Consider the following 14,576-nt stretch of genomic DNA (forward strand, 5'->3'; position numbering starts at 1 on the left):
TGCATTGGTAAAGAATCCTCTTGCCAATGCAGAAGACACAGGTTACACGGGTTCAATTCCTGGGTTGGGAAGATTTCCCTGGAGAAGGAAATGGCAACCCACTCCAGTTTTCTTGCCTGGGAAATCCCATGGACAGAGGGGCATGGTGGACTATAGTCCATGGGGTTGCAAAGAGTCAGACGTGACTGACCACACACACACACACACACATACATACACATACACACAGACACACATCCAGAATTTAGAAGATTAGGTATTTTTATTTTCCACAAACCTGTTAGAGAACCAGTGGTAATTAATTTTCAATCTCTTCTGTTTGGTTTCATATTCTAGAATTTCCTTCTCTCTCTTCCCCTTATTCCCTTGTTATATTATACAGTATGTAACTTTTTTAAAGACAATTATAGATTCACAGGAAGTTACAATGATAAAAGAGAGTGGGCTTTTGTACTCTTCATCTAGTTTGCCCAATATGTTACATCATACTAACGATAGTACAATATCAGAACCAGGAAATTGACATTGGTATAAAATAATTACATAGCTCTGACTGAAAGACATTTGAAAGTGTTACAGTGTGTTATAGCATACATTTAATAAATATAGCATTCAAATGTTGACAAGGATTAATCGACACATTCAGGGATTCATATTGACATTGCAACCAACAGGGTGGCTTTGGGCAAGTATATTTCTCGTCATTAACATAGTCTTTTAGTGATGGTGAAAAATAGTTTTCTGATCTGTAAAACAAGGATAACAATAGTTATTTCATAAGGTTGTTGTGAAGAGAAAATGAAATAATGTGTTACTGCCTGTAGAGCAGTGCCTAACACAGATAGTTCAGTTCAGTCGCTCAGTTGTGTCCGACTCTTGGCCACCCCATGGAATGCAGCACGCTGGGCTTCCCTGTCCATCACCAACTCCCAGAGCTTGCTCAAACTCACGTCCATCAAGTCAGTGTTGCCATCCAACCATCTCATCCTCTGTCCTCACCTTCTCCTCCCACCTTCAGTCTTTCCCAGCATCAGGGGCTTTTCCAGTGAGACAGTTCTTCACATCACGTGGTCAGAGTATTGGAGTTTGAGCTTCAGCATCAGTCCTTCCAGTGAATATTCAGGACTGATTTCCTTTAGGATGGACTGGTTGGATCTTCTTGTAGTCCAAGGGACTTTCAAGTCTTCTTCAACACCACAGTTCAAAAGCAGCAGTTCTTTGGCACTCAGCTTTCTTTATAGTCCAACTCTCACGTCCATACATGACTACTGGAAAAACTATAGCTTTGACTAGACGGAATTTGTTGGCAAAGTAATCTATCTGCTTTTTAATATGCTATCTAGGTTGGTCATAACTTTCTTTCCAAGGAGTAAGAGTCTTTTAATTTCATGGCTGCAGTTACCATCTGCAGTGATTTTGGAGCCCAAGAAAATAAAGTCTGTCACTGTTTCCATTGTTTCCCCATCTATTTGCCATGAAGTTATAGAACCGGATGCCATGATCTTTGTTTTCTGAATGTTGAGTTTTAAGCCAATGTTTTCACTCTCCTCTTTCACTTTCATCAAGAAGCTCTTTAGGTCTTCTTCACTTTCTGCCATAAGGGTGGTGTCATGTGCATATCTGAGGTTATTGATATTTCTCCCTGCAGTCTTGATTCCAGCTTGTGCTTCATCCAGCCTGGCATTTCTCATGATGTACTCTGCATATCAGTTAAATAAGCAGCGTGATAATATACAGCCTTGACGTACTCCTTTCCTGATTTGGAACCAGTCTTTTGCTCCATATTCAGTTCTTGACCTGCATACAGATTTCTCAGGATGCAGGTAAGGTGGTCTGGTATTCCCATATCTTTAAGAATTTTCCACAGTTAGCAAAAACAAGACCAGGAGCTGACTGTGGCTCAAATCATGAACACCTTATTGGGGAATTCAGACTTAAATTGAAGAAAGTAGAGAAAACCACTAGACCATTCAGGTATGATCTAAATCAAATCCCTTACAGTGGAAGTGACAAATAGATTCAAGGGTTTAGATCTGATAGAGTGCCTGAAGAACTATGGATGGAGGTTTGTGACATTGTACAGGAGGCAGTGATCAAGACCATCCCCAAGAAAAAGAAATGCAAAAAGGCAAAATTGTCTGAGGAGGCTTTACAAATAGCTGAGAAAAGAAGAGAAACTAAAGGCAAAGGAGAAAAGGAAAGATATACCCATTTGAATGCAGAGTTCCAAAGAATAGCAAGGAGAGATAAGAAATCCTTCCTTGGTGATCAATGCAAAGAAATAGAGGAAAACAATAGAATGGGAAAGACTAGAGATCTTGTCAAGAAAATTAGAGATACCAAGGGAACATTTCATGCGAAGATAGGCTCAATAAAGGACAGAAATTGTATGGACCTAACAGAAGCAGCGGAAAAGGCAATGGCACCCCACTCCAGTACTCTTGCCTGGAAAATCCCATGGATGGAGGAGCCTGGTGGGCTGCAGTCCATGGGGTCGCTAAGAATCGGACATAACTGAGCGACGTCACGTTCACTTTTCACTTTTCATGCATTGGAGAAGGAAATGGTAACCTACTCCAGTGTTCTTGCCTGGAGAATCCCAGGGACTGGGGAGCCTGGTGGGCTGCAGTCTATTGGGTCGCACAGAGTCGGACACGACTGAAGCGACTTAGCAGCAGCAGCAACAGAAGCAGAAGATATTAAGAAGAAGTGGCAAGAATACACAGAAGAACTATACAAAAAAGATCTTCATGACCCAGATAACCATGATGGTGTGATCACTCACCTAGAGCCAGACATCCTGGAATGTGAAGTCAAGTGGGCCTTAGGAAGCATCACTATGAACAAAGCTAGTGAGGTGATGGAGTTCTAGTTGAGCTATTTCAGATCCTAAAAGATGATGAGGTGAACGTGCTGCACTCAATATGCCAGCAAATTTGGAAAACTCAGCAGTGGCCACAGAACTGGAAAAGGTCAGTTTTCATTCCAATCCCAAAGAAGGGTGATGCAAAGAATGTTTAAACTACCTCACAATTGCACTCACCTCACACGCTAGCAAAGTAATGCTCAAAATCTTCCAAGCTAGGCTTCAACAGTATGTGAACCATGAACTTCCAGATGTTCAAGCTGGATTTAGAAAAGGCAGAGGAACCAGAGATCCAATTGCCAACATCCATTGGATCATCCAAAAATCAAAACAGTTTCAGAAAAAAAAATCTACTTCTGCTTTATTGACTACACCCAAACCTTTGGCTGTGTGGATCACAACAAACTGGAAAATTCTTAAAGAGATGGGAATACCAGTCCACCTTACCTAACACAGATAAGCACTTGAAAAATGATAACAATTGTTATTAATCATTGAGTTAAGCAAAAAGTTAAGATTTTTCTGTCAGAGAAAAATTAGGAAGTGTAAAAATTTAGCATGAGCTCATTTATATATTTTTAAATGTACATGTGTATACATATGTATTTCTAAATCTACAGAAAAAAGAGTGAAAGAATATACACCTTGTCAACCAAATGGTTTTCTTTGCAAAAGGCCAAGGATTGGAAGGAGAATGGGGAGACATGGTAATAAAAGAGAAGATATTGTTCCAAACTGTATATATATGTATGTATTATTTTAAATTTTTTACAGCAAACATAAAGTGAAAGTGAAGTCGCTCAGTCGTGTCCAACTCTTTGCAACCCCATGGACTGTAGCCCACCACGCTTCTCTGTCCATGGGATTTTCCAGGCAAGAGTACTGGAGTGGGTTGCCATTTCCTTCTCCAGAGGATCTCCCTGACCTAGGGATCGAACCCAGGTCTCCCACATTGTAAGCAAGATGCTTTACCATCTGAGCCACCAGGGAGGTGGCTCAGCTACAGCAAACATAATTTATACTTAAACAATAAAAGCAACATTAAACTTTATAGTTTAATGCCTAGAGATTTCCAACAATGACATCTTGATGGTTTGAGCCAAATATCTTACTGAACAATCAGAAATATTGGACAAAATATTAAAAAATATATGCATGCTTGCTAACTCCACCTAGGGTTTGTGGTGCCAGGATTCAGAAGAGAAGGAAAACTCATAGAGAGTAAGCCTAGCATCTTCTTCTTAAGGTATCTACCTATTCCTAGATTAGAAGCAAAGGAGACCTTTGATAAACAAAAATTGGAGTTCAAAGCCTTTCAGAGTACAGAGGTAATGAAAAACATCTAGGCTTTTGTTGGGATTCAGAGGGCCACAACCCGAAGTAAGAGTGAAACAAAAATAGACATGTTCTCACAGGGACCAATACCAAGCTTTGAATCATCTTGGTCCTACTGGAATAAAGCAATGTTTCTCAAACTGGAGTTCAGAGATCTTGGAGGGACCCAAAAACCTTTCAAGGGATTCACAATGTCAAGTCTATAGTGATAACACTGAAACGGTGTTTGTCCCACAACATTGTAAATCAATTATACTCCAATAAAAATTTTTTTAAAAAAACTGTATTTGCCCTTTCACTGTATGGATATTTATGCTGACAATGCAAAGAAATGGGTAAAACTGCTAGAGTTGTAGAATAAATCAAGGCAGTAGTACAAAATTGTACTAGTAAACATTATACTCTTTACCACTGAGCACCTGTGGGAAGAAATGCCAAATTCATTTTAGAATGTTATTGAATAAGCACTTAATAATGAATTTTATTAAATCTCTCTTGAGTACCTGCCGTTTTAATATTCAGAATGAGATAAGGGGCAGTACACATAGAACACCTCTTCTGCCTTCAAATTAAGATGTTAGCTTGAGAAAAAGCATTTTTTAAAATATTTGAGTTGTTTGCTGAACCACCCCCTTTCTTATGGAACATCATTTATTCTTGAAAGAATGATTGACATACTGTGGTTTTTCAGAGTTAGATATTTGGGCAAACATTTCTTGAATGACATTAACCTGTCATTTCAAAAGAACAACATATAGGGAGTTAGCTGGTGGTCCTGTGGTTAGAGGGCTTCCCAGGTGGCTCAGTGATAAAGAATCCACCTGCCAGTGCAGGAGATGCAGGAGACAGGTTCATCCCTGTGTCGGGAAGGAAATGGCAACCCGCTCCAGTATTCTTGCTTGGAAAATCCCATGGACATTGGAGCCCGGTGGGCTACAGTCCATGGTGTGGCAAAGAATCAAACACAGCTGAGCAACTGAGCAGGTACTCATGCCAGTGGTTAGGACTCTGTGCTTTCCCTGCTTAGGGCAGGTTCAGTCCCCGGTTGGGGAACGAAGATCCTACAACCCCCACTGCAAGGCCAAAACAACCCCCGCAAAACCAGATAGTGTGTGTTTCAAAAGATAAAATTCAAGCATTTAAGCAAAAATTAGAATTTTTGGAAGACCTGCATATATCACCATAAACTGGACAACCTCCCCATAAATTAAAACTTTGCTCTGTATTCTATAATAACCCATTTAGGAAAAAAAAATTGAAGAAGAATAGAAAAATGTATATGTAAAATATTTTTAAATTAAAATCTTAAATGGCAAAAAAAAAAAAACTTTTACTGATGAGACTAGTGGCAATGAAAAAGTCTAATTTTTTATGTAGTACTGAATTTGGAATTTATACATAATTCAGTGAACAAGTATTTTCCAATGACCAAAGCAAGACACACAATTATGTATAAATAAAAGACTACATAGACCAATGGATTTTAATGTAATAGAGTTGGAATAATAACAAACTTGCCTTCAAAATTACTGCAGACGGTGACTGCAGCCATGAAACAAAAAATGCTTGCTTAGAGGAAACACTATGACCAACTTAGTGTATTAAAAAGCAGAGACATTACTTTGCCGACAAAGGTCTGTACAGTCAAAGCTACGGTTTTTCCAGTAGTCATGTATGGATGTGAGAGTTGGACCGTAAAGAAGGCTGACTGCAAAAGAACTGATGATTTCGAACGGTGGTGCTGGAGAACTCTCGAGAGTCTCTTGGTCTACAAGGAGATCAAACTAGTCAATCCTAAAGGAAATCAGCCCTGAATATTCACTGGAGGGACTGATGCTGAAGCTGCAATACTTTGGCCACCTGATGCGAAGAACTGACTCATAGGAAAAGACCCTGATGCTGAGAAAGATTGAAGGCAAGAGGAGAAGGGGACAACAGAGGACGAGATGGTTGGATGGAGAGCATCACCGACTCAATGGACATAAGTTTGAGCAAGCTCTGGGAGAAAGTGAAAGACAGGGAAGCCTGGTGTGCTGCAGTCTGTGGGGTCACTAAGAGTCAGACACGACTGAGTGACTAAACAACAACAACAACAAGAGTAATAAAAATACATTGGTAAGAATCTGTAAGTTTCAACCATCTTTAAGAAACTATCACAGTAAACCTGCATTATGTATTGGCCGCTCCCACATCATTGTTGTAAGTGTCTTTAAATCTTTTGTCCATTTTTGTTAAGAGTTGTTTGTGTTTTTACTGATGAGGTCGCACAGAGTTGGACACAACTGAAGTGACTTAGCAGCAGCAAGTGTTCTTTAAATATTCTACATACAAATTCTCTGTTTTCATACATTTTCACCTGGAGTATAGCTTGCATTTTTACTTTCTTATAATCCTTTGAAGAGGATTGAAGAGACTTTTAAATTTAATTGAAATCCACTTTAGCAATCGTTCTTGGATGCTTCTTGATATTTGTTATATCTAAGAAATATTAACTCAAGGTCATGAAGATTTTATCCAATTTTTTGTTTCAGAATTTTATAGTTTTACTTTCTACATTAGGTCTACAGTATATTTCAAGTTAATTTTTGTGCCTATGTGAGGAAAGGGTCAAAGTTCATTTTTTAAAACATGAATTGTTGCAAAATAGTCTTCCCTCCACTGAATTATCTTGGCATCTGTATTAGTTTTCCTATGGCTGCTGTAATAAATTACCACAAATCTGGTGGCTTAAAATAACAGAAATGTATTCTCTCACAATTCTGGAGTCCAGAAGGCTGAAACTACAGTGTCTATAGGACTGCACTATAATATTTTCTTCAAAAGAAAATATATAATAAGTGTGATTAGGTTAGCTTAGTATATAATTAGGACAGCAGTTTGTAACATATTGAATAACATCCATATTTTAGTGCACATTGCATAATTCAACCATGAATGTTAGAGAAATTTCCTATAGATGCGTGAACAAATTATCCCTAACTGAACAGCTTAAAACAACACAAATTTATGACTTTACAGTTTTAGAGGTCAGATACCCAAAATGGGCCTCTCTGGGCTATAATTAAGTGTTAGTATGGTTTTATGTCTTCTGGAAGCTCTTGGGGAGAATCTCCTTCCTTGCCTTTTCAGCATCTGGAGGCCACCCACATTCAAAAGATACCATAAAGAACATGGAAAACTAGGAATAAAATAAATATAAAAAATAAAATTATATAAAATAAGATAAAAACCTTAAAAAACTAGGAATAAAGCCACAATATGACCCAGCAATCTCACTCCTAGGCATATACCCTGAGGAAACCAAAATAGAAAAAGACACATGCTATCCCATTGTTCATTGCAGCACTATTTACAATAGCTAGAACATGGAAGCAACCTAGATGTCCATCGACAGATGAATGGATAAAGAAGTTATGGTACATATACACAATGGAATATTACTCACCCATAAAAAGGAACACATTTGAGTCAGTTCTAATGAGGTGGATGAACCTGCTGCTGCTAAGTCACTTCAGTAGTGTCTGACTCTGTGTGACCCCATAGACGGCAGCCCACCAGGCTCCCCCTGTCCCTGGGATTCTCCAGGCAAGAACACTGGAGTGGGTTGCCATTTCCTTCTCCAATGCATGAAAGTGAAAAGTGAAAGTGAAGTCACTCAGTCGTGTCCGACTCCTAGCGACCCCATGGACTGCAGCCTACCAGGCTCCTCTGTCCATGGGATTTGCCAGGCAAGAGTACTGGAGTAGGGTGCTATTGCTGCACTTAGGCTCACTCAAATAAGGGCGTCCCTGGTGGCTCAGCTGGTAAAGAATCTGCTTGCAGTGCGGGAGATCTGGGTTCGATCCCTGGGTTGGGAAGATCCCCTGGAGGATCTTCCCAGGGGATCTTCCCAGTGGGAAAGGCTACCCACTCCAGTATTCTGGCCTGGAGAATTCCATGGACTGTATAGTCCGTGGGGTTGCAAAGAGTTGGACAGATGGAGAGACTTTAACTTTCAACCAAATAATCCAGGTTCATCTTTGCATTTTAAGGTCAGCTGATTAACCACCTCAATTCCAACTGGAACCTTAATACCATGTTTTCAAGTAAGTTATCATATTCACAGGTTCTGAGGATTGGGAAGTAGTCATCTTTGTGAGGATGAAATTACAGTGCCTATTGCATCCATTCATAGGGAACTTAGTTAACAACTCATAGGGAAATTAGTATGTCATCATCCTCTCCATAAATTGTGAAGTAGTTCAAGGACAGTTATTATATTCTTTTACTAAAGGTAAAGTAACTGCACATCATTTTCAAGGTCAGGAAACATGTTCAAGAGGAAAAAATATGATCTCTAAGTTATAAAATATCTTAGGAGGCTGCACTGTCAAGTATTTTGGACCATTTCTGGTCTTGAGGTATGTATTTCTCTCCTTATTAGATTATTAAGTACAAATCTTATCCTTATTTAGTAATTACAATATCACATTTTTTTTTTCTTTTTTTTTTAAATTTTTTAATTTCAGATACACACATGCTCCCCATCCTGAACCCTCCTCCCTCCCCCCTCCCCATACCATCCCCCTGGGCCTTCCCAGCGCACCAGCCCCAAGCATCCAGCATCGTGCACTGAACCTGGACTGGCATCTCGTTTCATACATGACATTTCACATGTTTCAATGCCATTCTCCCAAATCTTCCCACCCTCTCCCTCTCCCACAGAGTCGATAAGACTGTTCTATACATCAGTGTCTCTTTTGCTGTCTCGTATACAGGGTTATCGTTACCATCTTTCTAAATTCCATATATATGCGTTAGTATACTGTATTTATGTTTTTCCTTCTGGCTTACTTCACTCTGTATAATAGGCTCCAATTTCATCCACCTCATTAGAACTGCTTCAAATGTATTCTTTTTAATGGCTGAGTAATACTCCATTGTGTATATGTACCACAGCTTTCTTATCCATTCATCTGCTGATGGACATCTAGGTTGCTTCCATGTCCTGGCTATTATAAACAGTGCTGCGATGAACATTGGGGTACATGTGTCTCTTTCCCTTCTGGTTTCCTCAGTGTGTGATAAACACAATATCACATTTGTTTTTGCATATTTTACCAGTTAAGATTGACGACATCTTAAAGAATCACTCAGCATGGTGGCTGTGCATAATAAATACTAACTAAATAATTAAATACCTTATTATTCCTCGTGGTCTTTTAGACAGGGTGGCAAAAGGTGAATGAGATAGAGAGTGTCCTGTGCAGTACCATGGCACAGGTGGAAGAGCCCGGAACTCCAAACTTGTGCCCTCGTCACCGTGAGCTAGTTACAGCTGCACAGAGCTTCACAAAGAAACTAGTTTTTTGAAGCAATGCTTTCTAATAACATTAAACCCCCAAACATAATTGATTCAGCTCCTCCTTAATTCATTCAGTATTTGATAGTATTAGAACAAATGGAAATGTGCCAGAGAGGTTAAGTTATAGTCTACTTTGAACGAAATCTTCTGGAGTATTGAAAATAAAGTCTTTTACGAAGGATTGGGAAAGGTGATTTGTTCTTGCCTAGAATAATGATTTTATATATAGATGTCTGCTGTTCTCCTTATAGTCTTGAAAGCTGTGGAAGCCACAACTCAAAATGACTCATCAAATGCCATGGTGACAGTGAGCAGAAATATTTTGAAAGATATTACCTGAGGGGTTTTGCTCTGAGCCCAATTATAAGCAGACAGGCTTGGTCTGTGCGTTCCCAATGTATTATATGAATTGATGGCAGCACAGGGGCGTAAAATACCAGCTAATTTGGTAGTACAGAGAGTCTACTAATTATGAAACAGTAAGTACTAAAGAAACACTTGAATGAAAGTAATCTCAATTATCTGAAAATTCATGATGTATTTTGTGTGGATTAAGATAATTTTAATGCCATGATTTTATAGTTTTATAAAATATTGAACATATTCCTATAGCACTTGATTCAGTCGGTTCAGTTAAATACATTTAGGAATACAAATTCATGTAAAACAAATAGAGAATTTAAGCATATTTGAAAATCAAGCACAGATAATTTCCTCATTACTATTTTTGAAAAGTGTATCTACATTCATTAGTGTGAATAATCAAGATCAATTAATTGTTCATGTGGATAATTTTACTTATTCTGAGCTATTGTATATTCGCAAAAACCTCTCACCTCTTTGTTATGGGACTGAATTCCTTTTTCAGATGTCTCAATCCAAGAGCAGTTTAAATAATGGGACGGAGTTTTTTAGTTGGGGAGACGGCTGCCTGCGTAGCTCATTTTTAAGTTCCGAGTCATTTCTCAAACTTGGGCCAACTACCCATATTCATTCTCTGTTTTCTCCTTATCTAAATGCTGGGGACTCTTTATTCTTTTCCCTTCCAGTCCTGCTATCACTTTGTAGTTACCTTGGGATTCCTCTCTCTAAACTAATGGTAAAATGGGACTAGATGCTTCTATCTTTTCCCTAACTCAGGGATCTTATAGGTACAAAGACTCCAAAATTCCCAGAGAGTTCCTCCAGGTTACAGTCTTCCTTACCACTTGCTGAATTTTTTACTTGTCCAGGTCAAGCTGATTGATTGGATTTATACTGAAAGCTTAAAAGTAAGATTGTTGTAAGTATCTGTTTGCTAAGTTGTGTCCCTCTCTTGCGACCCTGTGGACTGTAGACCGCCTTGCTCCTCTGTCCATGGGATTTCCCAGGCAAGAATACTGGAGTGGGTTGTCATTTCCTTCTCCAGGGGATCTTCCCAACCCAGGGATAGAACCGGTGTTTCTTACAATTTGCATTTACATTTACATTCTTACAACTTACAACTGGCAGATTCTTTACCACTAGCGCCACCTGGAAGCCCAGGAGTAAGATAGGGCCCCTTTAAAAAAGTGAATTCTTCAGGGAGATCATTTGTATCTTTGGATGAACCATTACACCGTGCTTGCCCTCTGATTTCATGGGATGGACACAGAAAAAACCGGTATCTTTTTGGCATATATGTGTGCACGCTCAGTGGCGTCCAAGTTTGCAACCCCTGGGACAACAGAGCACCAGGCTCCTCTGTCCTTGGAATTTTGCAGGTGAGAATACTGGAGTGGGTAGCCATTTCCTACTCCAGGAGATCTTCTTGACCCAGGGATTGAACTCATGCCTCTGGTGTCTCTTGCACTGGCAGGCAGATTCTTTTCCACTCGCCACCTGGGAAGCCCTTGGTATCAGAGAAAACTGTGCTTATCCATGTCTAGAGGTAGTGGGTGCCCTAGGCCCTGCCCTGCTACTTTGAAGGAATAAACAACTTAAGCAGAGCTGTTATCTCTTTCCTTATCTACTGCTGGGAAGCTGTAATTTAGACAAAAGAGTTACCTGTCTCTGGGTACTACCTTGGCACCGCCCCTCACCCCTCCCCCCCGCCCCGGGGTTTTGGAATTCAGACAGTGTTGCTACTGGTTCATGTCATTCTTTTACAATTTCCATGCTATCTCCCTAGCAGATGGAAGTGGAGCAGTAAGAGTTTCATTTCTCTTACTGAGATATTCTCAACTACTAAGGCACATTTGTGTAAACATCAACACACCACCATGGAAGCCAGGCTTTTGGATAAGACTTAGTTTCTGTTCTGAATTCAATAGGTTTTCCAAATTGATGTGTTTGCATTATGTCCAAGTTTACTTGTCAACGCTGAGGGTAGTGAAAGACAATTCCTGAAAGAAACTACTATTTGCATAAGTACAAATCATCTTACTTTTATTCTGAGGATGTCTTGAGTGTCTTCATCCTTTAGGTCTCAGGTTAAATATAACCAAGGGGACTTCCCATCACAACCACCTGAGTGCCTCTGTCAGTCTCTCTCAGTCCCCAGTTTGCTTGCCTTCCTAAGTACTTTACATATGTACCTATTTGTTTACTTGTTTCTGGTCTCTGAACCCTATCAGAGTTTAAGTTCCTTGAGAACAGGTACTCGGTCCATCTTGTTCACAGCTGTATCCCAGGTGCCTAGAATAAAGGCGAGCACATAAAAAGAACCCAAATTTGCTGAATGAATGAAACTCATGACCTTTTTGTGAAGAGCATTTATTTGAAACTTATATTTTCAAATAAGGAAATTTTCCCTTTTTTTTCCCCCCGGTTTATTTTATATATTAACCGAGGGATTGATTTTTGAGCCTCATTAATGTTGGGTGACATTTTTATATAAACTTTTCCTTCGTGTTACATGAAAGTCTAATTTTACTGTGTATTAATAAACCCTGCACCAACATATTACGGACTTTTGCCCATGTCCCTTCCACAATTTGAAAACTTTGGGCTTTTCCCCTCACACTGATTAGCTTGGGCCTAATGTACAAGCAAGCCAGTAAATACATAATTGCAAAAGAAAAGCGCGAGGGTGCCCTATTTCAAAACCTAATTCCAAAGATGCAAGTCAGATGAAACTGACCCACATTTCCGTCAAGGGTTTATCCTAAGAGGCGAACTCTGGGCGCTGCAGCCAAGTTGGCCGACTGCCCCCGAAGTACAGGACATAGCCTTCGTTTCCCGATTTTGGGTCGCGCTTACTTTCTAATTGTTCGGCAGGGCTATGTGTGCGCACGAGACCGTGGACTCGGAGGTGCGCACTTCGGGGGCGTAGCCGAGCCATTCAAACCAGCGAATCGGCGCTCCCCTAGTCCGGCCACCCCTGCCCCGTCTCAGTAGATGCTCCACGGGTGCGCACGAAACTCTCGGGTTCTGACCTTCCTCCTCCCCTCTCCGGGTACCCGCACAGCTCGGGGCGGCCACTTCTACCCAGGAGGGGGTGAGGATGAAGTTGGCAAAACAGCTCGAGCTATAGAGCGGAGCGCCGAAACGCCGCCGAGGGACACCCGGGCGCGCGGAGAGAGGGGCAAGTGGCCCCGCGCGAAGAGGGCGGGCCGGCTCGGGCGCTCGCATTTCCTGTGACAGGGGCTGCCCTAGCCGCTCCCTCTCCCGCGGGCGGCGGGACCATTTCCTGAATCGCTGAAGCGGAGGGAGGGCTGGGGCGCGGCCCTACCACGAGCGCAGAGGGCCGGGGGTGGCTGGGAAGGACAGGCGGAGGAACCGGAAGGCGACCGAGAACAGGGACGTTCTGCTGGGGCCGCGGCTCCCAGGTACCCTGCAGAAACCGGACTAGTTCGCGCCCGAGCTTCTCCCGCAGGCGGGGCCGGCCGGCTGCCCGTCGGGCGCCGGAGCATCCCCCCTCCCCGCGAGCCCGACGTGGTTCGGCCCGAGAGGCCGGCGTCTCTCCCCCAGTTTGCCGTTCACCCGGAGCGCTCGGGACTTGCCCGTAGTGGTGACGGCGGCAACATGTCCGTGGCGTTCGCGGCCCCGAGGCAGCGCGGCAAGGGGGAGATCACTCCCGCCGCGATTCAGAAGGTGAAGCCGCGCGGCGTCGGGGATGCCAGGCCTGGCCCGCGTTGAGGAGGAGCCCGGGGGTTGGGCTCGGGCCGGGCTTGTCGGCCGCGCCGGGGGCGGAGGCGGGCCTGCTGGGCGGGCGGGCGGGCGGGTGTGGGAACCTGAGCCGTGGGGCTGCGCCCGAGTGGGTGGCGGAAGGGGCGAACTGCTCCCCTCGCGGAGCCCTGCGCGCCCCTTCGGGCTTCTTCCTACCGGCACAAAAGCTCGAGTAACCGCCGCCCGATTTCTCTGGGGATGGGGCGGCGTTCGCGCGGCGGGGCGCGTGCGCCCGGCGGCGGTGGCCGCGCGGGGCAGGGCTGTTTTCCGAGGCCCGCGCCCCCTGCGGTCCGCGCGTCGCTCCGGAGTTACTTTGGCGTCGCCCCGCCCCGCGCGGTGCGGCGGCCGCCCCGGGTCGACCCCACCGCGGGTCCCGGGAGTGGGCCTAGGAAGAAGTAGGAGCGCTGCTCGCTCTCGGCGCTCGGCCGCAAACTCCGGCCGAGTTGGGGAGCTCACAGCAGAACTTGGGGGATGCTGCGGGAAACCTCGGCCGAGGCTCCGAGGCGGACGAGGGAGCACCCTCTAGACTTCGGGGTTCTCTCGGACCCGCTTCTCCCTCTGGGTCCACCCCCGTCCCATTTACAGCTGCAGCGCCAAGCGTAGGCGCCGAGGCTGCGGTGGTGAGCAGGATCCCTGCCTGCCTTCAGGGAGCTTAGGGTCGAATGGTGGAGACAGACTGAGCCTCGTGATCAGTTTCAGAAGACGTGATACACACGCGGGGAGCTGCGCTGTGGCCGCGGTTACTTGCCAGTTGGGGACACAAAGGTTTCTTTATTGTTTTCTGCCCCTTGTTGCCTTTGAGCACGGCAGCATTCTGAATTTTAGTGAACCAGAGTTTGAAAAGTTACTTGCTAAATTTTGCAGTTTACCCTAAATAGTTCGGTTTTGTTTTATGCACCGGAA

General features: G+C 43.2%; 1 protein-coding gene across 8 annotated transcripts in view; it reads left to right on the forward strand.

Annotated features, from left to right (window-relative positions):
- Positions 1–12,820: 12,820 nt before the first annotated feature.
- SS18 (SS18 subunit of BAF chromatin remodeling complex) overlaps positions 12,821–14,576 on the forward strand; it is a 76,599-nt gene continuing 74,843 nt past the window's right edge. For 2 of the 8 annotated variants that reach the window (XM_086372909.1, XM_086372914.1), the window contains exon 1: positions 12,882–13,089. Coding sequence is in view for 2 of the 8 variants with exons in the window: in XM_086372906.1 (XP_086229032.1) it covers positions 13,530–13,598 (69 nt within the window). In the remaining 6 variants the exon portion in view is untranslated. Of the gene's footprint in view, positions 13,334–13,489; positions 13,599–13,910; positions 14,439–14,576 lie in introns of those variants that run through there. The other 6 variants (XM_086372906.1, XM_086372910.1, XM_086372911.1 and 3 more) reach the window with 5 other exon arrangements.

The sequence above is a fragment of the Bos grunniens genome, chromosome 24 (assembly GCF_055505025.1).
Source record: "Bos grunniens cultivar Pamir isolate PY7600 chromosome 24, Bosgru_T2T1.0, whole genome shotgun sequence".
Taxonomy (NCBI): domain Eukaryota; kingdom Metazoa; phylum Chordata; class Mammalia; order Artiodactyla; family Bovidae; genus Bos; species Bos grunniens.